At 33.1% G+C, this 26264-nt stretch overlaps 4 protein-coding genes across 5 annotated transcripts; 2 read left to right on the forward strand and 2 right to left on the reverse strand.

The window, feature by feature from the left end:
• Positions 1–853: 853 nt before the first annotated feature.
• On the forward strand, positions 854–13364 carry Arp5 (Actin-related protein 5). Its single transcript, XM_070296745.1, has 9 exons — positions 854–1017; positions 1100–1414; positions 1490–1770; positions 1909–2127; positions 2211–2509; positions 2605–2785; positions 2857–3483; positions 12776–12831; positions 12936–13364. The coding sequence occupies exons 1-7, from the start codon at positions 909–911 to the stop codon at positions 3478–3480; spliced, it is 2028 nt and encodes a 675-aa protein (XP_070152846.1). The 5' UTR covers positions 854–908; the 3' UTR covers positions 3481–3483; positions 12776–12831; positions 12936–13364.
• Positions 10170–18100, reverse strand: LOC138933757 (zinc finger protein 39). Its single transcript, XM_070296746.1, has 2 exons — positions 17945–18100; positions 10170–17542 (listed from the first exon to the last, which is right to left on the reverse strand). The coding sequence occupies exon 2, from the start codon at positions 17414–17416 to the stop codon at positions 16361–16363; it is 1056 nt and encodes a 351-aa protein (XP_070152847.1). The 5' UTR covers positions 17417–17542; positions 17945–18100; the 3' UTR covers positions 10170–16360.
• A 718-nt stretch (positions 18101–18818) lies between these two features.
• Positions 18819–22301, forward strand: LOC138933055 (zinc finger protein 346). 2 transcript variants are annotated; one of them, XM_070295513.1, is made up of 6 exons: positions 18819–19039; positions 19419–19611; positions 19689–19827; positions 19950–19979; positions 21138–21286; positions 21497–22301. In XM_070295513.1, the coding sequence occupies exons 2-6, from the start codon at positions 19423–19425 to the stop codon at positions 21662–21664; spliced, it is 675 nt and encodes a 224-aa protein (XP_070151614.1). In that variant the 5' UTR covers positions 18819–19039; positions 19419–19422; the 3' UTR covers positions 21665–22301. The 2 variants fall into 2 exon arrangements, with proteins under 2 accessions (XP_070151614.1, XP_070151615.1); XM_070295514.1 differs by lacking the exon at positions 18819–19039 and adding an exon at positions 19145–19238.
• On the reverse strand, positions 22117–25560 carry LOC138933245 (dynein regulatory complex protein 1). Its single transcript, XM_070295825.1, has 11 exons — positions 25436–25560; positions 25026–25134; positions 24551–24901; positions 24063–24460; positions 23761–23977; positions 23579–23705; positions 23289–23503; positions 23085–23230; positions 22785–23005; positions 22297–22685; positions 22117–22194 (listed from the first exon to the last, which is right to left on the reverse strand). Exons 1-11 carry the CDS (start codon positions 25558–25560, stop codon positions 22117–22119), a joined length of 2376 nt encoding a protein of 791 aa, XP_070151926.1.
• Positions 25561–26264: the final 704 nt, after the last annotated feature.

Consider the following 26264-nt stretch of genomic DNA (forward strand, 5'->3'; position numbering starts at 1 on the left):
TACGTGAATATTAGATTCCCCGATATACACGGACCTTCCTGAAAAATAAAATTATGAAATTTCGAACTCTCACGAAATGCATAATATGTATAATGCAATCTTTTAGATCTGACATGATTGTTGAGATACATACCAATAATCCACACGTATTCCAAGAATTATTACTTGCACGATAAATCGTCATATATACAGACTGAAATATATATACATACATTCATGAATATGAAATGTTTATTTTAATATGACAATTTCGTCATCATCAACATTTATGGAATATTTTATGTTTTATAATGCATAAAAACGACAAAATGTTATAATAAATTATACCTTATATAAATTGCTGTAGCAGATGCTGCTCGATGATGTTCAAGCATTTTTAAAAGCATTACTATGAAGTGGATAAATAAATGCACTACATTTACCGTTATAATTTGAACGATCAGCACGAAGGAACCTTTGCATCTGATCATTTGCAAATTCTACCCGTGTAAGATAAAGTAGTGTTTAAATGACCAATCATGACAAAAAGAATAAAGATTCCTTTGTTCTGATTGGTCAATATGCAATATTACCCTACTGCACGAATAAGATTTTCGAGCGCACCTTAAGTAATAACTTGACTAACGTAGTAGTGACGTTTCACGCGGCTAATTCAAATTTGTAAACAAATTATTTTAATATTTCACTAATTAATTTTGTCGTTAATGAATAAGTATGATAAAGATATACAACAAGAAATAAATGATAAATATGAGAGAAATCGTGCTTACCATATATTGTAATTGTAGTTTTTTGATATCTCTAAGAGGCAATATCTATAGTTACATACGAATCGTAGATTCGTTATGGTTATGTTGCCTTATTGTAACTGTGCGTAATGTTTACCAAGTATATCTGAAATCAGTAAAATGGAAATAGAATTAATTGAACTGAAGGATATAAAGGCTGTACCAGATATAATACATACTTATCCACAACGAGTAAAGTCCGAATGTACGCCACTCGTTATTGACAATGGTAATTTGTATTATACGATATATCCTAATTATATTATATCTGATAAATTGACTGCTGTTCTTTTCTCTCTCTCTTGTATTAGGATCCTATAACTGTAGAGTCGGTTGGGCTACTGAAAAGGAACCGCAATTAATATTCAAGAATCTCATAGCAAAACCGCGAAAGGAACGTGGTAAGAAAGATGGAGAACCTCAAGTAGGAAATGACATAGCGAACATCGAAGCTGTTCGATTTCAATTAAAGACTCAATTTGACCGAAATGTAGTGACGCATTTTGAGGCTCAAGAACAGATATTTGATTACACATTTACGCATATGGGTATAGATACGGAGGGCAATGTAAATCATCCAATTATTTTGACAGAGGCTTTTCTCAATCCCAATTATTCTCGTAACTGTAAGAAAATAATGATTTATATATTAAACTATTTGCACAATGCATACAATAATTTAATAAATCCATGTATTTCAGTGATGGCAGAATTGTTATTTGAATGTTACAATGTGCCATCTATAGCGTACGGTATCGATTGTTTATTTTCGTATCAGCACAACAACTGTCCGCCTGATGGATTAATAATTAGCATAGGATATCATACAACTCATATAATACCAATACTAGATGGAAAAGCAGATGCCACAAATGCAAGAAGAATCAATGTTGGTGGATATCACATCATATCATATATGCATAGACTCCTTCAATTAAAATATCCAGTACATGTTAATGCAATAACACCTAGTCGTGCAGAGGTACATATCATTATATATTAAAATATATTCATATAATAATAAATTATAATAAATTATTTCTTATATATACTAAATGTATTTACTATAATAGCAGTAAAATAGCACAGTTATTAGATACTTATTTCATAATTTCTTTAGGAGTTGATACACGAACATTCAATAATTGCTTCAAATTATCAACAAGAATTATCCAAATGGGCAGATGCAGATTATTATGACACGCATGTTTTAAGAGTACAATTGCCATATATCGCGCCTACTACTACTCCTGGTTTAACACTTGAGCAGCAAAAAGAAAGAAAACGAGAGTTAGCACGAAGGCTGATGGAAATCAATGCAAGAAAGAGAGAAGAAAGGGTTAGCACATTTTATATTATTTATATATATTTCTCTCATAGTATTATTATTATACGACTTGAAGTTTTATTTAATATTTGCAGTTGGCAGAAGATGAAGAGCAACTTAACCAGTTGTTGGCAGTCCAAGATCTTTTAGAAGAAGGTGAAATTGATGAATTTGATCAGGCATTAAAGACCTATTCTCTTGCAAATGAAGCTGATTTGATAAAAATGATTAACAATCTACAAGCAAAAGTAGAAAGAACCAGACAGAAAATTGTTGCTGCTAATTCACAAGAGGAAAATATAGTGATAGAAGAAAAACCTAAAATTAAGTCAAGTCTTCAACCTAAAGATCAACAAGATTTTGATGAGTGGATTGCTGGAGTTAGAAAGAAAAGGTAATTTTTTTATATGTACATTGCATTAATATTTTATAGTCACTGTATATATATTTATTGATAAATAGGTATTACTAAATCTTTATTTTTTATAGACAAGATATATTGGATAAACGTATGGCAAAGAGACAACGTAGACAAGATATGGCAAAACGAAGAACAGCTGCTGCACAGGAGAGAATGCGCATAATTAGCCAGTTGGCGAAAAAAGAAAAGCGTGATGATGATTTTGGTATGCGGGACGAAGATTGGGATGTATACAAAGTTATAAACAAGGTATGTATTCTTTCTTATATGCCAAACGTTGTACAAATTGATATCGTTTATTATAAAATGTTTCTTTGCAGGAAGGTGGCGATTCCGATTCAGAATTAGAGCAGGAGAAATTGTTGGAATTAGAGGATGTTTTACGTCATCATGATCCAGAATTTGATAGTGCTGGTTCCAGTGTTCCCATGGTTCCTGGGGAAACTCACCAACTTCATGTAGGCGTAGAACGTCTACGGGCGCCAGAATTATTGTTTCAACCGTCCATGGTTGGTTCTGTGGAAGCTGGAATTGCTGAGACAATCGAATTTGTTTTAAAACGGTTTTCCCCTGGAGAACAAACGCGTCTCGTGAGTAACGTATTTCTCACTGGTGGACCAGCAGCTTTCCCGGGGTTATTGGAAAGATTGAAACGTGAGCTACGTGAAATGAGACCTTTTGGATCAAACTTTCAAATCAATATTGCAAAGAATACCAGCTTAGATGCTTGGTATGGTGCAAGAGATTTCGGTTTAAATGGCAATCTTCCTGAATACTTAGTTAGTCGTAAAGAATATGAAGAAAAAGGTGGGGAATATTTCAAAGAACATTTGACAAGTAATACTTACACTCGATCGCCCGATCCTTTGCCAATGATACAAGTGCCTGTAACATCAGAGCAAGTAATCGTAGAAGATGCTGTAGTCGATGTGGAAATTGAATAAAAGGTATTTATAATTATGATTTGAATATTATTAATAAATCATATATAATTAAACAATATAAACGAAATGTTCTCAATACTTTTATATCGCCAGGCAGATTTTACCAAATCAAGTTTTTATATAAAATATAATTTAATCATGATATATAAAAATGAGAAATTTTATTATTGATTATTGGATATTAGCAAAACGACCAGCTGTTGTTCATGGATACCTACTTTATTACACAAGTATTTCCGTTTGTTCATTTTATTACGAACAAACTACATTGTAGTCTGTTTGCTGATCACAATATACAGTTCCCAAACATCGCATTTCGCCATTCAACACAATTACGCGGGATACGTTTTACTTTTTTATTTTTCGAGGACAATCGACATCAGCTTCTGGGCATTCTTCGTGTAGCCTAAAAAATTATGAAAGTGATCCCTCACCTTAGCGATAAGATTGATTTTACAGCAACCTCAGTTATAAATCTTCGATCTTGATTTTAAGCGACTTAAGCTAACATCACAATATAATACACACTGAAATCATTGTCGAGGCCCCATAGGTAGCTACAACTAACACTACTAATTCTTGCATATCAATAAAGGAACCTTTATTGCGATATAACGATTTTTCCGATCGCTCGGGTTTAATCAGAATAAAGAAAGAGAGGTTTACACATAAATGATAATCATAAACTCTTAGATCACAGATGCACAGCATTTGTTTGTAGTACATAGTTGATCAAGACTAAAAAAATTCTTCGTTTTATACTATATGCATTGTGTACTCTCAATCTATATCAAATAACAATTACAAACATGATATATAAGTTGTTATATATAATGTTAGACATGTTCTTGACAGAATAGTTCATTTTTCTGCAGACAACATGCTGAAACAAATAAAGTAAGGTTTGCATAAATATATATTTTGTTAAAACAGTATAAATCTATATTATAAAAGCATACAATGCAAGCCGACAACATTTGCAAATACAAAATTGTAGAGCTCATTATAAAATTAATGTAATACTTAAACAATATTATTCAATGCCTGCAAGATAATCAAGCTGAAATTTAATGAAATATAACTGCATATTATTTTGTTTTATATCATGTTTATCGTACATAATCATGTAATGAGCTGAACATCAGATTTGTATGTATATTTTGTTAATCAGGCTTATGGATAAATTATATATATCATAATACAGTGCGCATAAAACTTAATTTAAATATTCTTTACAACTATCACAGTTTGAGGTTGCTGCAAATCAATGTTTCGCCTGTAATGACACTATATCTTATGAAATTTTCATTCATAGAGAGAATGGAAGGGTAAATAGGTGTGGAGGACACTTGGGTAGTTTTGTTTACGATAAGATTGAGGTAGAATCCAATCTGCAAATAAATACAACTTTTGATCCGCATATGCTACAAGTGAGGGGCTACTTCTGTCAACAATAATATAACATTATATAATTAAAAGTATACGTAATATTAAAATAATGTCGCGACGATGATGATGATACAATAACAATAATTATAATGATGATAATAATGTAATAAAGATGACATTAAAATAATAATAACAATAATAATTAGTACAACAACGCAATTAATATTTTTTCCGCAATATAATGGCTGTATATATGCATTTATATATACATATACATTTATGTATGTATATCATTCATATGATGGGATAAAGATTGACAACTATGTACAGTATATGCTTGCTTTAGTTGTACCATCTTTATGTTATACGCACCTATATCTTTTGCATTAATTATGACAATAATAATAATAATAATAATAATAATAATCAGAATAATTACAGTAATATAATATAATTAGTATCGTTCTTTTACTCATAAAATATCCTATATATAACACGTATCTGTAATAATAACTATGCAGTATGTACGTAAAGAGGATGTGTTCAGATAGGATATGTCGATAAAAACTATGATATACGAAGCGTCAACTTTTTATTTTCTCTGCTATCGTTTATCTTGTTCCTTTTTTTTTTAAATCGTTTTTCGCAAAATGACTATTACAAAAGTGCATTATTCGCGCATTTTTCTTATATTTTATATATATACGTACATACATAAATCGGCGTAGACCTACCTATTTCTTCATTGTCGTTTATATTTTAGTTCGGTAGCGTTAATTATCTTTCAATTATATATTTTATTCTTTCTTAACGGAGCGCTACGATAATCCCCTTGCTTACATCATACATACATACATACATGCGTACGTACATACATACACACTGCGGGTGTACATAACATATGACATGATACTTTCTACGCATCGACGGTATATATAAGTATATCTTTTTATCGTCGTATTGTATCATAATTTTGTTCCTCCTGTGATTTTAAAACACGATGTGGCTGATGCGGGTATATATTCGCGGTTATTAGCAACCCTCTTATTCCTCCTTATTCATCAAGGGTTCAACGACACGCAATTCCGGACTTGCTTTCGTTTTAATCAAAGCTTTAGGCACCGTTCAAAACTTTGACTTGAGAAAGTTATTAGCGATAGAAGAGCTTACGCTTGTGTTTACGGCCTGGTGACTTTTAGCACCCCCGATAGACCAAACTTCTTTAAAACATTTATTATATGATCCTTCACACAGCTCGCGTAAGAAAGAATTAATATAATCGATAATATGTGTGTGTATGTGAAAAAGCGGAGTATATATATATTTGGAAAGGAAATAATTGCTGTTAATGAGAAAATAATTAGAAACAAGAAATGATAAATGTAATATTAATTACCGTATAAAAGTTTGAAAACTTTTGCCGATTATAATTTAAAAAAAAAATAATTATATCTCATTTTCAAATTTATGTATAATAAGATTAGTATCATATATGCCGATAATTATTATCGCAATCTTGTTTAAAATATGACTGTAGAATCATTTTGAATTACATGTAAGTTTCCATGAATACATATCGCGTAAACTTCATTACATTATGACACTATCACCTCTGTATGCATCACTATTGCAGAAGTGTGACGATAAGCTGTAAAGAGCGAATGCAAAGCGCCGAGACGCATTCTCGTCGTCGTTGCAAAAAAATATCGTTGGACGAGGAAGACCGTTATTATATGTATATACATGTGCAGATTTCTCGTACATGTGAAAAATGTGTTAAATCTCGTCGGTTGCTACAAAAATATCAATATATTCCAAATAAAGCGATAAATACACCGTTTAACGCGCCGGTGAATGTGTTCCTTTCTCTGTTTATCTCGTCTCCGTATATCTCTTTTGGATAGATTATTTCTATATGTTTTAAAAATGACTACATGATGACATTTGTCTCCCAACGCGATTGTTTAATCCCAAAGTGCCTCCGTTAATTATTATATCCCTTCCAGAGTGATTCGCTTGATACACACGGTACTCTTTGTACATTTGTTTTATGCAATCGTATTAAATCTAGCTTGACGGGTGAATTAAGCAAATCACCCAAGTCGAAACGATGATCGATATCAGAAGAAGCGAAGCGCATCGCTTCGGCAATAATTTATCCTTAGAGATAAAAGTGAAGCGCTTATTGTCGAAGCGGTCGCGCGACCCCCATACCGATAAGGCGAAGAAATATTTTTTTATTGCTGTAATTCAAAATGTGGTCAATTAACATATTTTTCCCTCGTACAGAGAAATCCCTATCGAAACCGCTTTCCCAGTCCCTTCCTCTCATTCAATCGACCGCGGAAAGATTGCTTTGAGAATCATTGCCCTGATAATGTAAAGTTTTTCTATGTATTTACGATCTACATCGCTGTGTTCGTTCCAAACTAAAGCGAGTACTAGAAGTGCGTGTCCCTTTTTATATATATATATATATACATATATATGTATATGTATATGTAAATGTATATGTTCCACGCCGTGGACTCCGCGGCACCAAAAATTTCTATACTACTTTACGCAGGCCTCTATAAGACTTACGGTAGCACGGTAAACCTCTATAAAAATAAGAGAGCTATTCTACGTAAACGTATTACAAAAATAAATGGCATTGTACTCTGCTAAAGAAGCAAAATGGTACAGGCGCAATGTCGAGCGACGCGAGCATCGTCAATTTAATTTTCCTCCCTCCCCTTGCATCATCAAGTTTCCTTGTCATCGTTTTAGGTGTCATACCTTCGTTACGGTCGTTCTTTGTTACAGTCGAATCACTAAACCGATTGCTAAATTCGAAAGCTCGATTTTTTTTTTTTTTTATTTACCGCTCCTCTTATACGAGACCTTCCCTCGATCGACCCCCAATCGAAAGTCAGGTTTAATTACATCACGTGCTACTCGTGCCAGGCGACGCGAGGGTATAAAACGTACGAGCCAGGACTGTGCTTAACCAGGGCTATCACAAGTACGAAGTCGATCACACGGCACGATAGAGCATTGATAAAAGTATTCGGATCAGGGGAATCAGGTTTTATAGTGTTAGGAATGAAACTTGGTGTCCTCCGATAAAACGTTGCCACTTTACTCACGATATTGTTCATTGAAACGAGAAACAAATTTAATCCTTCTCGCTCGTAATCATCCAATCGTCATAAAACATCAATTGTTTAAACGGTTGTTTGTTTGGACTTAATAAAAAATTAAAAATTTTTATATATATTATACAAAAGACATATCTCAATAAATATCTATTTCTCTCTTCAATGGATAATACGTTTCAAAAGGTGGTAATATTTCCTAGGACGACTCTGTATGTGTATATATTTCTGTAGGAGAGAGATTTAGTAAGGATGCCACCACCAATAGTTCCACACGGTTCGATTATTTAAATTTGTTGAATACATCGGGAAGATACGTGCAGAGCTACTCGCTAAATTGTATGAGAATGTTAGAATATGCGATGCGCGTATCGCATTCTTCTCTGATATGACAATTACATTTGACATGATAATTAATTAACATGACGAAGACGAATTATTTAACATTGACGGGTATAATGTTTCAAAATTATTCCATATGTCTCTATAATCAGTTGAATAATTGATACCATTGTACGCGTACTCAAACAATTGAGAACGAAAAATCAAACAATCTCACAAACATAATCGTGAAACAAATATAATTTTTCAAGTTCTATTCCTTTTAGTTACATTTTCACTTTTTTTTTTTTTTTTTGTCCGCTTATATATGTATATGGATTCATTTTTATACTCTAAATATAAAAAGAGCAGAAATGTAACTAAAACGGACCTGTGCAATAAAATCAAGAACTTTCATATACATAATAGACGAACAAAGAAATAAAATAACAATATATTCGATTATAATTGCACAACCGATAATAGCAAGATTATAACTATTTTCTGTCAATTGAATTCGCTGTTCCAGAAATAATACTTTTTTTATTGCTATGGATTTTTCGTTCTTAATTTGGCGCAAATAAAAATATGATTAAAAATAAATTTATTTTTCGATATAAAATATTTTTCACAAATATTATTTAATAGTACTTTAAGAAGTCTGATAAAATCCAATTTCATGTGAAATATGACACAAAACATCAATTATATATATAAATCTATACAGAAAAATAATGCATCAAAAATATACAACGAACGTAAATCTCTATATGTAAAAATCATCTTAGATTTTATTTCCTATTTCATAGAATTATTAAAATACAGAAATATATCGTTGTATAAGTTACGACACAATATAAATAAATGTATAGTATACTATTAGAAAAAAAGCACGTCTTGAAATATTCCCAAGAACAGCTATGTATTTAAATGTTTCTTTTTTCGGCGTTTTTAAACATAATTTAAAAATTGTGCTCGCAGATGGTAAAAATAATTTAACACCAAGATATGAATCAAGGACACCAAAGAAAGAATCCATCCTTTACATATAATCAATTCTCGCGCACCATCACGGTACTCAAAAAGTGTATCCTTATCGCACGGTTGTCTTATAATTCATAATTCGACATTTATTTAATTTAACACTGAGTGATTTTTGTTATTTAATGCGTGTTGCAACTGATAGCTACCTTAGCTATTAACATTGCTGATTCAAGCCCAAGAGAGCAGCGTCATTGACAGACATACATAAATCAATCTACGTATAGAAAGAGTTTGATGAGATATTTCAATAAATTTTTTACCATAGCGAGAAAAAAATATAAATAAAATTAAAGTAAAAAAATAATTATACCGCGGTAATTGCATTGAACAATCTTTAACATTCGCAATCATTTTTAATTAAACTACGTTATGTTACCTATTGGAAAAATTAAAATAAGTTATTCGCCTATACATACACATTTCACATCAAAGCAAACTTTTCGATAATGTTTTTTTAATGTTTTTTAACGAAAATTGTATGTAATAAAATTTGAAAAATTTAGCTAGAGTAAAATGAGGATAACTCACTTATCTTTCTTTTTCGCTATAACAATCAGTATACTTAATGAAATGGCACGGATAATGTATTACAAACGATTAATGAAATTTTTATTGATAATAGAATTTGAGAAGAGTGCGGAAGAGTTTCCCTATGAATCTATACTTCGCAAACAAAAAGGTTACGGACGTATCTCGTACGATTAATAAACGCGTTAACAAATACAAATAATATTTTATATAATTTATTGTTATATATTACACAATACACAATGTAACATTAAATATATATATATATATATATATATATATATATATATATATATATATATCGACTTCTTTGAAAGCTAATTTCTCTCTACATAAATGGCTCAGATAATAAAAATATGAGAAAATCTAATACTGTAATAGGCGGACGCAAATGAAAGCAATTTATATCTCAAACAAAAAGTAAAATGTATGTACAGAGTAATAAAAACCGTAATTTATTTATAAACTAGGATAGATTATCGCCTTTTACCGCCCACGTTTATTATTATCTGTAACAACTATGCTTCTTCCGCACCATAAGATTATAAAAGATAGTGACAGAATATATTTGCAGAGAATATCGCTATCTTGGAAGCAATAGTAAATTTAATATTTAATCACAAGATATGAATTACTAATGCTAATAATAAGTCAAATTGATGTGAAAATAATGATGAAAGAATTTTCATCTTTCGTTTCTTTCCGAAATAAAAATAAATATTAGCTTTGTGCTCTTAATCTGAAATAAAATTTCTTAAAAGAGTAATGCCATTGTTAATGTAAATTAATATAATAAAAAATAAAATCACAGATGTAAATCTGAACAGCCAATTTTTACATATGATACATTTTTTACGGAAACTCGTAAAATATACGCATCGCGATAATATCCTCATTATCAAAATATATTGTCAAAATATTCGTTTGTATATAGATACGTTTTGCATGCAACGTTAAGATGTAATAAATTAAATCTTTGCAAACAATTTGAATAATGTGAGATAGTTGAGAGACTATCTCTCTTATACATAATATTACAAGTTTGTTCTATACTTTTTTATATATTACTCAAGACGAATATTTTGTTGTCACAAGATCAAAATATTTGATATTTTTCATATGACTATTTGCCAATATTTTACCAATTGAAAATTAACTCAGAACATAATCATTATGTCTCCTAACACCAGAGTGCATTATATTTTATTAGTAATTATAATAAAATATAAAAACATATGTATGTAATTTTACAATCGTTCGCCGATTTTAATGTGTGATTAGAAATTTTTATTGAAAAAAAATATCTGTAATTTTTATAAATAGCCAAAGAAGTTAATTGTGTGTATCTCCTAATGATATCATTATAAACATTGGTCGTGTTCAGCTGACACAATAATATGCGCGAGTACTAAGTAATAATCGAACGTGATTGATTCAGCAAATAATCTCGAGTATTACACGCAACAGTTTTTTCAGCTGAACGTATTCATTATTGCGATTTGCGAGTTATTAATTCAACTATTCAAATGAGTTCGCGTAACGTAAAAATCATTCATTCTTAACTGCTTACAATCTCATCAATGCTCGTAATAATCATCATGAAGTATGTAAGCGGTAACTTGAATTGTAGTTTACGTAAAAACGCACGTCTCATAGCTCAATACGTCTTTTGATTCCTTTACTGATTATATATTATATACAGAAGATGCTTTTATATAATGAATTTCGAAATTACATGTCCGCGTGTGACACGAGTCATTCTTTACCCTTATATACGATAGATGACATCAGCTTATCACTTTCTCGCGTCCTCAACACGTTAAAATCAGAATAACAAATCCCTTTCGTCCAATTTTTTCATACAGATTTACTACAGTAAAATCAATCTTATGTCAAATCATATATCATCAATGTAGCATCGATTGATCTCTGATATTGTAATTGTAATGCAAAGTAGAGAATGAATCAATACGAAGCGACGCGATGTCTCTATTACAATGATAATCGATCTTCCAACTACCGGAAATAATCAAGGACATTATGTGACGGAATATCAGCTGTAGAACTAAAATAAAGTAGCGCGAGTCTATTTTAGTCATGGACAGAAGAAAAGTAGAACAGAGTCAATATTACATTCTCGAACTTTTGATATCAATCATCTCAAAGACAAATTCAGTCAAACATATCGCAGTTGAAATATCTGATACAAATACGGACTCTCTCTCGTTTTGTAACTTATCGATTTAACTCATAACGTTTCATATATAGAAAAAAATATATTTTTTTAATAATTAATAAAAAATAATAAAAGTAACTCTTTCGCGCTCAAGGAACATCGAAATTCTATCCGGTAGTTAGAGGATTAAGAAAATCTATACACAGAGCGATTTATACAAACAAACAAAAATATAGAAAAATGAATAAAGAAATGTGCATCTCACGCGTATCTTTACGTACAACGTACAACGAATATTCGTTTGCCGCACATAATAAGTATAGCACTTTTTACAGACGTATTTCGCACTTTAGAAGCGCCACGGAACGTCTTTTTTTTCCATTTTTATCATTTTTATGTACATATCTATTGGTCCGACGAGTGCTCTCTTGAAGAAAGGACCTATATTTTGTGCCCTCTTCTTATGAAAATACACTTTTTTTGATATACATGCCACGAATAACTCGAAGATACGTCCATGGAAAAGCAATCGGTGTTATCAGCGTGAAATCGTTATTAGCGATTCGGAAGTTTCGATTATAATCTCAGTGCTGGGCAATATCCTAAAAATACATACATATAGCCTATACGATATACTGTCTGAAATAGTTCGTATACTAAGTATTTGAATAACACAACTAAAATCTCACTAAATTTTCAGGACGCTGGCTACGATCGTTCCTGACTGAAATTTATCAGTTATGTTTACTTAGAAACGTAAGTATAACTTTTAATTCTAAACAAGGAGAGATTGTTGTTTTTGGTAAGTAAACTTCTTAAATTTCAAAACTATTTATCGTTTTTCTTTTGTGCAATTCCAGTCTTAACGTTTAGGAACGCAGGTAAATTAAAGAATTTTCAATCAAACACACGTACTCCGTACATTATCTTTTCTTTAGACGTTTAAATAGCGTAAATTAAATATGCGCTTGAGTACTAGTACAATAATAAATTGTGTGCAGCAGAAACATGAATTGATATTTCGCAGATTAATGTACTTTGACAGATATCGGCATAAAATGTATCGATAAGATAAAATTCGCCGCCTGAAAGCAAGATCTCTATTTCAAACAGTATGACGATTTATAAAAATTTACTAAAAGTAAACCTTCGCGGCCCGTGCCCGAGCGCGCTTGTATAAAATTCTCTTTAAATGTCACATGTGTATGTATAATGTGTAATTATTCTCCCTAAACAATAACATACGGTATCTAAATATATGCCTTTTTTGCCCAACACTGCGAAGATGTATGCTTAAAAAAAAAAAAAAAAACGAAGTTGATAATTAATCGATCAGCTGCAATTTTTAAATGTCCCTAATCTAATCTAATCTCTATCTACTTTTTACTTACATATTTATAATAAACTACAAAATATATATATATATATATATATATATATATATATATATATATATCACTATAATTAGGAGCTGCGCGGTCATATGCACGGAGGCTTTAATCACAGCTTTAATAGTACAATTAATATCTCGTAGAGCTGCCCAATGACTAGCCGACTAAAAGATCAATTGCTTTCTCTTATTATATCTCGTTACTCAATTGATCGTGAATAAAAAATTACGCATTCACGATTTTACTTTTTCTTACGCGTAATTAACTTAATCGCTTATTAAACTTTAATTAATTTGATCAGTTGTATTTAATTAACTACTCGTAATTAATTAATAAAACAATGAATTCTTAAGTTAATCAATAATTTTCCAATTATTTAACTCATTTTGTCGTCTAAGAACATACGTTTTAAGCGGCTCTTATTAATGAAACAATCTATCGCACTAATCCTTCCTCAGCGCGCTTACATGCGTCTCTTTTCAATGGAAACAGAAATTAGAAAGAAAAGAGAGAATAAACAGAGCAAGAAAGAAAAGAGACAAAGAGAAAAAAAAGAATAAACGTTTTCGTATTTCACAGACCGTTTACAGTAAAAATCAGTCTTGCTCAGGTGTGACTTCGCATCCTCTTTAAATCGAAAGCCTCAGGCATATGCGCGCAGGATCATTTTGATCATTTTATGATGTGAAAACTCAGATCACCGAAAGAGAAAAAGAGAGAGATAGAAAGAGAGAGGAAAAAAGATAGAACCACGATATAAGGGGGTTCGAGAGGCACGCTAGCGCAAATATATATAACTTTCTTGTTCGATTTGTGTATCTTCGTAGCTCTGTAACGCGCAATTAATAATGGGTGAATTGCATTTACACGTGGTCGCAACTATCTTAGATCGATTATTCAAAAGTGATAATCGCGTATAAGATGTGCATTTATTGAAACTAACTATTTCTCCAGCTCCATACGCGCGGTTGTCATGGTTCCCTCGCGCTTGCACAGAAGATTGCGGCGTTAATGAACAGGAGGTAATAATAAACTAATAGCTCTAAGGGTATTTTCGCGAAGAAATAACAGCCTTTTACGCCTTTTACGTAATAGAACATTTTTTTCTTTTACAACTCGCATCCCCTACTTCCGCTTTATAATACATCTGTACGTTGTATATGTATATGTATATACAATATATTTGTACACACACTTCGATACGTGGAAAATAAGTACAACTATAGAACTGATTCAGAGCTATGCTCTACTCTCTAATGAAGAACAATTTTTTTATCACAAAAACGCACACCGCGTCACAACGAATGTATCCATTGACGTTGCGAAGAGATAAACGTTCTATGATCTAAAAGAGAAAAAAAGCAACATAAGGAATTCTCGTAGCGCGTTTCAAGCTAAAGAGAAACCATGACGACTATGTGACGGATCGAATGCGCTACACGTAATTGGCGAAATAAACGGGTGTGTGTGTATTCTCCTAGCGCTAATGATAATAGTTTAATAGCTTAGTCGTTAGTAGTAGGTTGTAGCAGTAGAGTAATAGTGATGATGATAGTATAGTAATAGTCATAATAATAGTAGTGATAGTAATATATAATTGGGGAAATGTCGGTGGTGGTAATAGACGCGGTGGTGGTGGTAGAATTAGAAGTTAGAGTTAGAATAATAGTAGAGTGACAGTGAGACATAGGCATTAGCCTATATATATATATATATATATATATATATAGTGTTGTTGTTATTATTATTGTAAAATTAATAGTAGGGTGTCTACCAAACATCTTCAGTAGAAACCAAAGTAGGTGAAATTTCGTTCCGTGACATTGCTTTTCCTTTTCCCTCCTTTTGATATTCATGAAAATAGTGTAAACCAATAGTTTAAACATTGTAGACAATAATTACTATCTATATCACAGATCCAAGTGACTAAACTCCTTTAAAAATATAATATAAATATGTGTACGTGTGTGTTGTAATGGTTCACGCATAATATATATATACACACATGTATATATGTATATGTATACTCGCAGAGACATGATTAAAATCAGACGAAACAAGAGTGCTAAAACTGTAGAGACTTATAGAAACGTTACACGCTTCGATTTCAGCTAGCATCGTGTGTAATGATTGAATCATTAGAACGATATATATACGAATTCTGCGCCGGCACGATCTGATCGCCCGGCGATTGAAAACCGCGGTTGAATCCGCCTCAAGCGGGTGCTATTTAAGCTCGTGTTAAAAAAGATGCTCGGGAGTATAAAATTCATTAGATGAACACAAAGTATTAGCAAATGTTTTTCGAGCAGCAATCACAATTGATCAATTGTGTCGTCGTACCCCTCTTTGATCAAAAACGTATCACTAAACCGAGTGACGAGCGAGCATCCGTCGTTATGAACCGACAGTATAGAATGCTCGATAGGCACTTTGATCAACCGACGCGATTAAATAGCACCAGTTTTACTGATATTATCGTATACGTTGGAAGTCGATCGATGCTAGGTGAAAACTCGTGTTCAATTGTTACGCTGAATATATTCCGAATACGAGATCGCGGGATTCGTATTCGAGTAATGAGCGTACAAATAGAGCGCGGGATGAAGACCTGGTGGAGGGATGCCGCGATGCAGCTGGTGCGAATGATGCTGTGGCTCCGATGTCGGGTCTAGAGAGGACGACAAGTGTGGATAGAATTGGGAACTGGGGCTGTCCAAGGGGTTGGAGGAGCCCGTCGTTTGGTAGACACTCTGCGGTGTGCTCGTGTGCTCGGTGTGAGACATAGGCGAGTTAAGTGTGAACGGCGAAGATGCCGAGGTGGGACATACTACTTGCTGTGGTGATTGGTGTTGCGGCAGGGGCTGAGTGACGATGCTGCTGCCATCTAAACACTAGTTGGTGGTCTGCGGATGTAGCAACGGTAGTGGAAGCTGTAGATTGTTCTGCTTGGCTAAACTAGCGATTTCCGCGGCTATGCCTGTGCCTTTGGCTCCCGCAAGGCCATCCAATGACGACGGTCCTTCGCTGTAGCGCAAATCACAGACCGGACTCTCGAAACCGGTGCCAGGCGTGCCAGCGCCGCTACTCTGCGGCGTCGGCGGATTGTGATTCGAGCTGCTCTGATTCATGTCACGATGCACCCGATTCTGATGCCTTATTAAATAACTGTCACGTACGAATGTACGTCCGCAGATATTGCACTCGTATGTGGTACTGGCGGTATGTGTACGGATGTGAATCGCAAATTGACTTTTGGACGTAAACGTGAGGGAACATCGGTCGCAGACTAATGGTTTCTCGGCCACGTGGCTCCAACGATGCGCCGTGACGTAGCTCTTCACAGCGAAACGTTTCTGGCAAATATCGCATGCATACGGCCGTTCCCCCGTGTGCACCCGTTTGTGAGTATTCAGGCTGCTTTTTTGAGTAAACCTTTTCAAACATAGCTCACATTGAAAGGGTCGTTCGCCCGTGTGCGTCCTCATGTGCACTTCTAAATAAGGTTTGCGACAAAAACTCGCCTCGCATACTGTACAATGATAGGGCTTATTCCCCGAATGAAGTTTCATATGCACATAATAGGACGAAGCGGAGGACAGCACCTTGCCGCAAACTTTACAAGGTTGAGGCTTCGATCGTGAGGCTTCCTTAACGGTCTGTTGACCCGTAGACTGACGACCGGGTGAGTCCTGCGGCATACCCTGATTTTGCTGCTGCTGATTCTGCTGCACCTGTTGTTGATTCTGCTGCTGACTCTGTTGCTGACTTTGCTGCTGATTCAATTGTAACGTCTGTTGCTGGGGCTGCATATGACCTTCCTGTTGAGAGAGATCCTCTCGATCGTCGGACAGATTTACCATAGAGTTGGATCCATCCGAACGACTAGAAGCAACAGAGTAGAACCCCATGGGTTCGCTCTTGATCTGTTGTTCAAACATGGACGTCATTATATCAGTCTGCTGTGGTTGAACCAGCTGCTGAGACTGCTCGTCCTGCTGCTGCGCTGCTTGCTGATGGGGGAGCAGAGTCAGGTTGCGCTTGACAAACTGCTCATACCCTGCGTACCAATCCACCTGTGTAAAAACAAAGATCTAGAGTAGCGACACCCGTTCCGAAATAAGCTATGCGCTAGTATTATCGTGAATGGCTGTCGCATGTATATGGTTATGTCAGGTTATATCGAGACGCTTTGACATTTATCGTTGACAAGTGACAGACAGTAGTCAAACGATCAGCTGATTGCATAACTTTTACGCGATGCCATCGTGCACGGCGCAATACCGTCGTTAAAAGACGATCGGCCCGGTGACGCGAGCCGCTCTATTTTTAAAAGAACGACGATGGAGAAACGTCGGAATATATTTTGACGGTAGAACCGGATTCCTCACGAGCTGGGGCCGTGAGTGAGGGAAGGGGAGGGGATCTGTTGTGCGTCTCCGAAGGAAAGGATTCAAGCGATCGTCGTCGATACGCACCTTTGCTAATGTAGTGATCCGGGTCTAGGATTGAAAAACGTCGCGCCTCATCGAGCGCACCGCCTCTCGTCGTCGAGCGGCCTCACGGGCAATCGCGAAACATTTGTACGGTCAAATTGTTTTTCTCCGACACAAAATATAAGATGGCTGCTACTATATTTCACGACGAGCATCTATATGCGCGCACGCACACGCACGCACACGCGCCCATTGCCGTCAGACGTAAAAGCTGATCTTCTAATTGGTTCTTGTCCTTAAGCCGCGTACGCTGCAGCATAAAACCGCGATTTGTGAATTATTCGCCATGATTGGACGCGATGACTCGATCCGTCGCGATGAGAAATCATACGCATCGTATAATATTTTCATGGATATGACTGTAAACTTTCCATAACACACTCTACGTGTCTACATTCTTGCAAATGTACAAATGTATAAGAAATGCAGATAAATTGATGGCAATACACATGAATATTATCTGCTCTCGCATAACGTGATCGATGATAAGATTTTAATGACAACTAATAACTATCTCCGTAATACGAAAAGATTAATACTCGTAATGCATCGCATTTTTCGACGTATTAAAATATTAATAAATATTAGTGCAATAATTTAAATATGTGCTTTGTACATACGTGCTTTGGACATAACGAATATGACATTCGAAAATTTATAAAATTCCTGAATATGGACATCAATCATGGCGTAGCCAATAGCGTACCGTAACGAAACGAGAGTTCCTTATTGGTCACATCATAGGTAATCTCTATGTTTATAGGTTTATGCCTTGGAGTTCTGCGTTATTTACACTTTTTGCACTTAAAATGAAATAGATATATAATTAAGGAGAAAAGAAGAAAGAGATAAAAAATACAGCAGAGGTGTAGTTATAAAGGACGGACGCGTGTTATAGGTCGCGCATTGTCATTATTCCGTGCTGTTCGAGAATCGTGAGTAATCGTGAGCCGTGAGCGTGATTTCGAAGAGCAGTGTATATTTACACGGTGTTCGCGCTCCGCGAAAGCCGAGTGCAAAAACGATTTGTGTACTCATAACAGCGGCTTATACGTTACTCGGAACAGAATCGTAACGGTAATATTATATTCACATATATTATATTTGCATAATTTTGTTTAGTACTCTCTTATGAAATAATCGCGTTATATTCGATATTGTATAATTATCACGCAGCATAGATAATAATTGCGTTATTATAAGTCAATAAGAGCGTGTGCCCGACTGAAGAAACTTTACGGATTAGATAGAGCTCTCATACGGCGATAAAGATACGGTATATTGTATTAGAAATGTAATAATTTCAATATTTAAACAAGTTTTCGATTGTTATTATTCACGATATATATTTTCAGTCTAATATTATTTTCAAATCGTTAATCTAACATGTCATATTTGGCTTGAGATTTTTTTAACATCATATTTATTTAACGTACATTCATATATTTTATATTAGAAAAATGGCTCTACCATCAGAGGATGTTATGAACACCAATCTTGATGATCCTGTAACAAAAGCAGTGGTTGATAATATAATGGGCAATCTGCCCACGAAAAAACCTCTCGTTCGTTGTGAAGACTGTGACCTTTCCTTCACAAGCCAAGCAGTATTGGATACACACTTACAAGGTGCACGTCATGCTAAACAGGTTAGTAACAATAACAAATATTTATAACGCGTATTACAGGCAAAGCAAATATATTATTTCCTATTGCCATTTCACAGGTAAGATCTAAGAATATAATGGCAACACTTGAAGAGACAAAGATTTCATTTACGAAAGATGAAGAAACAAACGGGCTTAAATGCAACGTATGTAATGTGTGCCTGAATTCTATTCAGCAGTTGCAAACACATCTTAATGGTAATGAAAATATAATGATGATAAAATATTGCTCTTGTGATATATATTATAAATTAATTACAATATAAGATTTGTAAATCAAATCAATGCAATATTATAATAAAATAAATATATATTTACAGGAAGTCGTCATAAAAAGAAATTAATGAGAGGTAATAATAAATCCTTTATGGTAAGAAAAACACTGCCGTATGGTCTTAAAAATACTCGCTTTATGTATCTGGATAAAATAGAGAAAAATACTGTTGTACTGGTTTATAGTTTAGTATTGTTCGCATTTGCATGCTTGACTCTGCTGCTTACTTTTGCTTTTCACTTCTTTCTATAAACTAACTATGTGAGATTAACTTGCTTGCCATTCTTTTATTGTTACATAATTTCAGTGCTAGTAAGCGCTTAGTAATCATTGCAAATTTGTTGTTATTATGCGTTATTTATTATTATTATTTATTTAATATTTAATGATTATTGGAATATAAGTAATATTTGTATATTTATTATTTATTTGTTTATTAACATGTTATCGTGAAAAGCAATTGGTCACGACTTATTTGCATACATGTTACATTTAATAAACTAAATTTAGTTGACTATTCTTCTCAGATCTTTTTGTACAAATATTACACATATATGTATTAATTTTTTTTTATTTAATATTACTGTATAATAGAAATATTCGCTTGTTATTTTTTAATGACTACCTTATACAAGATATATTACTCGATGGAAAATAAACTAGAACAACAAACGACACATTATTAAACTTTTATAACACAATGGCGTTGTATATATTTTCCTAATTTGCAACTCAATTTTTCAAAACAAAATGAAAACCAATTAGTTTCATATATAATATGAAATATTCAACCAAAAAATATAAAAAATGTATTGTAAAAAAATCATAATATGAAGAACACATGAAAACTATGTAAAAATTTATATATGATAAATACTATATATATATATATATATATATATATATATATATATATATTTATATTTATATATATATATGCGTGTATGTATATATATACATATAGATTGTAATATTCAATGATAATTCTTTACATTGCTATAAAAAGTTTGTAAATTAATGGAATATTATCATATAAAAAAATACATTTCGATTTTTACATGTTACAGAAATATATATTTTAATAATTATATGTATATTCCACTTAATATTACACATTCATTAATGATCAATCTTTTTATAGCATGAATGTAGTGTTCAAGCTGATTTATTATCACAAATTACCGCTTCTGCGGTTGTGATACATAGATAGTGTTGATCGCACATTGATGCTTAGGTGAATGGGATGGCAAAGAGGTTGTCACCCAAGGGATTGCATTGGCATCGTCAACTGGTAGCGCGCAACAATCCAGTCCCACAAAAGGGGTTTCACTTTCCTGCGATATTTGTAACAAGTTCTTCAACTCCCAATCTCAATATAGCGTGGTACAATAATTTTATACATATATTTATGTGCATGTTTCATTTTTCATTTTGCAATATCACACAATGATTTTTTTAATTTTTCATTTCGGCATGAACACGTAATATTTCTCCATAAATTCCTTGGAGATACATCGTCTTGTATAATTTGCATTACAAAAACCATATCATAATTTGTCATATATGTGAAATTTCCCATTTATATATTTGCAGCATATGAATTCGGAGAAACATGCTGACAAAGTGAAGAGATCTAAGAATCCGAATAAGAAAAGATTTGTTCCATATTGGAAAAAAACAAAACGAAATGTAATTCCCAAGGGTCAAATACCATCCTTGTCAAACAACTTTGTATCGGGTGGTATTACATATCAACCATAAGTTGTAAACTTATAAAACTTGCACATTTTACTTTGAGTTATATATATAATACATACTAAAGGATTATTTTTAATATTCTATCAGTTAAAATTATGGCTATACATATTTATAGTTTGAGTTTTTGCAAATCTTTCTTAAATTAATAAAATACTGTTCTTAAATGATAAAAAATTGTTTTTTAAAGAAAAGAAAGATAAAAATTATTCTATATATATAGCAATATATGAAAATAAACAAATGTATATTGATACGTATTAATTAATCATATTGATATTGATGTTAATCCCATTGAGCAACGAAAGTTGTAGAGTCCATTGCTGCTCGAACTACCGCAATTTAAACAATAGTCGCATATAGTGATATAATTTATATGTATATTTACATTATACTATGGTTTCTCATGTTGAGAATTATATATTAAATTTTTTTTATTTAGAATAAGTAAAATAAGTTTAATTTGTGCGTAAATTGCATTTTAAATTGTCGCAAACAGATTGTGCATCATCTTGCGATAATGTATCACCTTCAGGCTAAAAAGAATGCAAAATAGTTAGTAATTTCAAGCATTTTTCAATGTAACGTGATATTTAATATATATACGTTTATTCATATGTATTTTTTCTTAACATTACCTGGATTATGTATGTTTTCAATAAACGACGTAATTCCGCATTCTGCTTTCGTAAAGATTCCATTTCGACATTCAACTGATGTCTTTCTTTTAATACTTTATGATATTTTTTCAATCCGATTAATAAGCCATCCCAAAGTCGCTCCTTTTTTGCTGGAAAAATTTCACTGTATCGTTTCCAAAAATTTGTTACATCCTGAATTGTCATATTTCGAGATACGACCGTTTTTTTCTCTATTAATTTTTCTTGGAAAGTCTGTGGCATCTCTTGCCATTTAACAAAATGATATCTTTCCACAAATTCCCGTAAGGCTCTAGTGACAAACGCAGTTTCAATTTCAAGCAAATGTCCTTTGTCACACAATAAATGTCGTTGCATCTGATCATCATCTATAAATGAAGTAAATAAAATTAATAATATTATTTCATCACACAATAGGAAATTCTCTTAAACTCTTAATTATTAGACAAATTCGAAAGTACACGTACCTTTGACAATATCGCTAATGGATGCAAAAGAAGTTGAGGTGCGTTCCGCAATAGGAAATAACGTTTCAGTTAGAGGACATGGAGATGAACTACTTATGCTTACATCGTTGCTGGGATTAGATGATTTCTCGTCACAGATTGCTTCTTTCACGTCGGCAATCAATTTAGCTTCATCTTTCGTAAACTCTTCGGCAACCCCACAGACGTCTAACTGTTCAATGCTAATATCCCAAATAATATACATTTTGCTTTCACATTATTTTATACATTATTTGATTATGTAATCAGTATTATACATACTCCTCTTTTGGAGAAGGAATTTTCATCACAACAGTTTCATCACAAATAGATATGCTTATATCCTTGCTACATGTGGGACAATACGCATACGGTAGAAAGAAATTTAAAAGAAATCCAAGCTCTTCTTCGGATTTCACATTCAGTGCCTAATAAATATGAAAATAACTTATAATAAAATGAAAAATGGAATATATGTATATTTACCTGAAACACATTATCTAATCGTATAATTAGTTGATCCTTCGCAGTGTAAGGTAAAAGCAACTCGAGCAGTTTATTTTCGATCAAATAATCGCAACTATCGGCGATCTGCTTTATAATATGATTTAATAATCGCCTTTCTAAATTGATTTCCTCGATGGTATTCGCCGGTTTGTAAGATTTACATATTGTTTTTTTTTCCTCAGCCATTCTATTTTCTTGAAAAAATGCTAGCATGTATGCGACAAAAAAATTGTATACGAAATAGATCGAAATAGAGTCAATCGTGCTACCTTCTTCTATAGTGCATATCACACTACAATAAGACGGCAAATTTTCTTTTTTTAATAAAGTTTTCTCAGGTGGATTCCACTCCAGGCCTAACGCTTGTTCATATATAATTTTGTCAATAGTTAAAATCTGAAACGTGGTATTATAGTTTGATATCAATATTGTCGAAAAGTCTAATGCATACCTTATCGAGCAATTCATTTGTATTTTTCGCATTCATGTCCCAAATTTGCATATATTTCTTATCGTTAACGCTCGTAAAATGATTAGACTTTTCCACTAAATCCAAAATATTTTTATGTGCTTTTATAACTTGGTCAGTAAGTCTTTGTATGTCAAGTCTCGTATTTTCTTCTAACTCTGCGTAATTCTTTTTTAGAGCATTGATAACATCTTGAAGTCTGTAAAAGAAGCATTCACTTATAGCCTCTAAAACTAATTAATTTATCGATTTCCAAACTAAATCTATTTATGTTTAATACTGACTTATTGATTCTTCTCTTTTGTTGATTTTTTACTACAGTGTTTTCGTCTTCTCGTTGTTTAAGCACGGCATAGCTGTAATCCAGTTTCTCAATATTTATAAAACACAATGCTTTTGTGCTCTGCACCTCTTGTCGAAGCTTTTGAATCTCAAGTTCAAAACTGATTTTCTGAACTCGGAATTCTTCCTGATGTTCGATTATGACCCTTTTCATCTCCTCCTCATATTCGCGCATTATTTCTTTTCGTCTGTCTAATCCCATGAGACTATCCTCCTGTAATCTTTTGTATAACGCTTCCCACTTCTCCATCATATTTTCCAGCAATACTTTACGCTCCGATTCGATTACGTCATTAATAAGAGACAACTCGCGACGGTAAGCTTTAGCCATGATGTTCATCTAAATAAAATATCTTTAATCAATTATATACTTATTTGATTAGAGTACTTCCTCTCCCCCCCCCCAAAAAAAATTATATTTGTATCTTACTTGATTGTCCATTCTATTGATCAATAAATCTATATCTTCATTTTGATTTTTCTGGTCATTAACAAATTTGAGATCGGCGTTCTCCAATTCTTGTCGCAATTGTGCGATAACAGCGTCTTTTCTCTCCATAATATCGAAACACTTGACATTTTGAGCTTCCATTTCCGCGTGTATATCTAACGGATCTTTAGACACAAGAATATTCGACCATTTTTCATTGATCTCCTTGTACCTTCTCATGCATTCCTCCTCGTCTTCCTCGAGTATTTTAAACAACTCTCTTTTGATTTTCTGCTCTTCCCTCCGTCTTTGTAATTCTCTAGCATCGTTTGCGATTTTCACGGAAGATACCTATACATTTTAATGAAATCGCGTTTAATCCGATATTTCTTTACTGATATCAATAATATATATCAATAAGTATATAAAAAAAATCATATTAATGTAAAATAAAATAAGCATTTGTTACACCAACCACTTCATCTCCTTCCACCGATAATTTATCCAAGAGTTCAAAAGTAGCAAGTATTTGCTTCTCAATAGGCGCTTTTTCCACAATTTCTTCATCCTTAGGATCTGTTTTTCTGCAAGAATAAAACAACCCTGGCATTATGCGACAAAAGTATCCGATCTTTTAACATTACAAATATAAAAATATATACAGTTGAATGTTATTCTGTCAAAATATATATTATGTTGAATATGACAACATAAATCAATTTACATGACGAGCGAATTATACTATTTTCGAGAAGAGTAGTTGAATAGGAGGATGTATGGGGAAATAAGAAAAACAGTATTTATATATTTAACACTAATTTTACAACTTGCATATATAATGCGATGTATTTAACCAAATGTAAAAAAAAAAAAAAACGTTCTCACTTAGTTAGCGCTTCTAGACGTCGCTGAATACGGATCCTGCGCGCTAATTTCCGCTCGTTTGGATCCGACGACGTAACGGATGGCTCCTCCGAATCTTCCGCAAACTCCGAATATTTGTCATTCATTATTCATTCCCTCTCTCTACGAACGCTTCGTATTGTGAACTTGAATTTAAGTATACATACACGTAGGCGCGTGCGCGCGCGCGCGCGAGACGCCTCGCAAATAAATCAGGCAAGATTCAGGAAGGTCTTAATTTGACATCGCGACGTAATATATGTACGAAACAATTAAATCTATATCGTTGCTGGCGACGAGCATTCTCTTTTATTCTACCGTATACAAAATATCTGTGTTTGTTTGCTCAATATATTCAGTCGCCAAGTGAGACAAATAGATGTTTGTCTTTTTTTTTTTTTCCCCCCCAAACGATGCATATCTTTTGATATATTTGTGCGCTGTAAAATGTAATTAATACGAAAACAGATATTATCCTCTTTTGCATCCTCGTTATTAAAAATATTATTTTCGAATTTCAAGATAATTTTAGATCCGACGATGGATAACGACTGGCAGATCCGTTATCTGCTGTTAATAAGTAGTAATTTTATCTTAGTAATCAATGCATCGCATCGGGAGATGTCGCCACATATGAAATTTAAGATTTGTAACTGCGCATAAATTCAACGGAAACCGCCGCCATTTTCGCGCGCGCAAGCAGGTAATCTCGATACGCGAATCGTTAAAAGGATCTAACAAAATCTTGAGGCTTCAAAGATAAGTATGATAAACGGACGCATGGATATTCATTTTTCTCTTATTTTTATAT

This window comes from Polyergus mexicanus, unplaced genomic scaffold (assembly GCF_030449975.1).
Source record: "Polyergus mexicanus isolate NDT 795.1 unplaced genomic scaffold, iyPolMexi1.0 SCAF_5, whole genome shotgun sequence".
Classification (NCBI taxonomy): domain Eukaryota; kingdom Metazoa; phylum Arthropoda; class Insecta; order Hymenoptera; family Formicidae; genus Polyergus; species Polyergus mexicanus.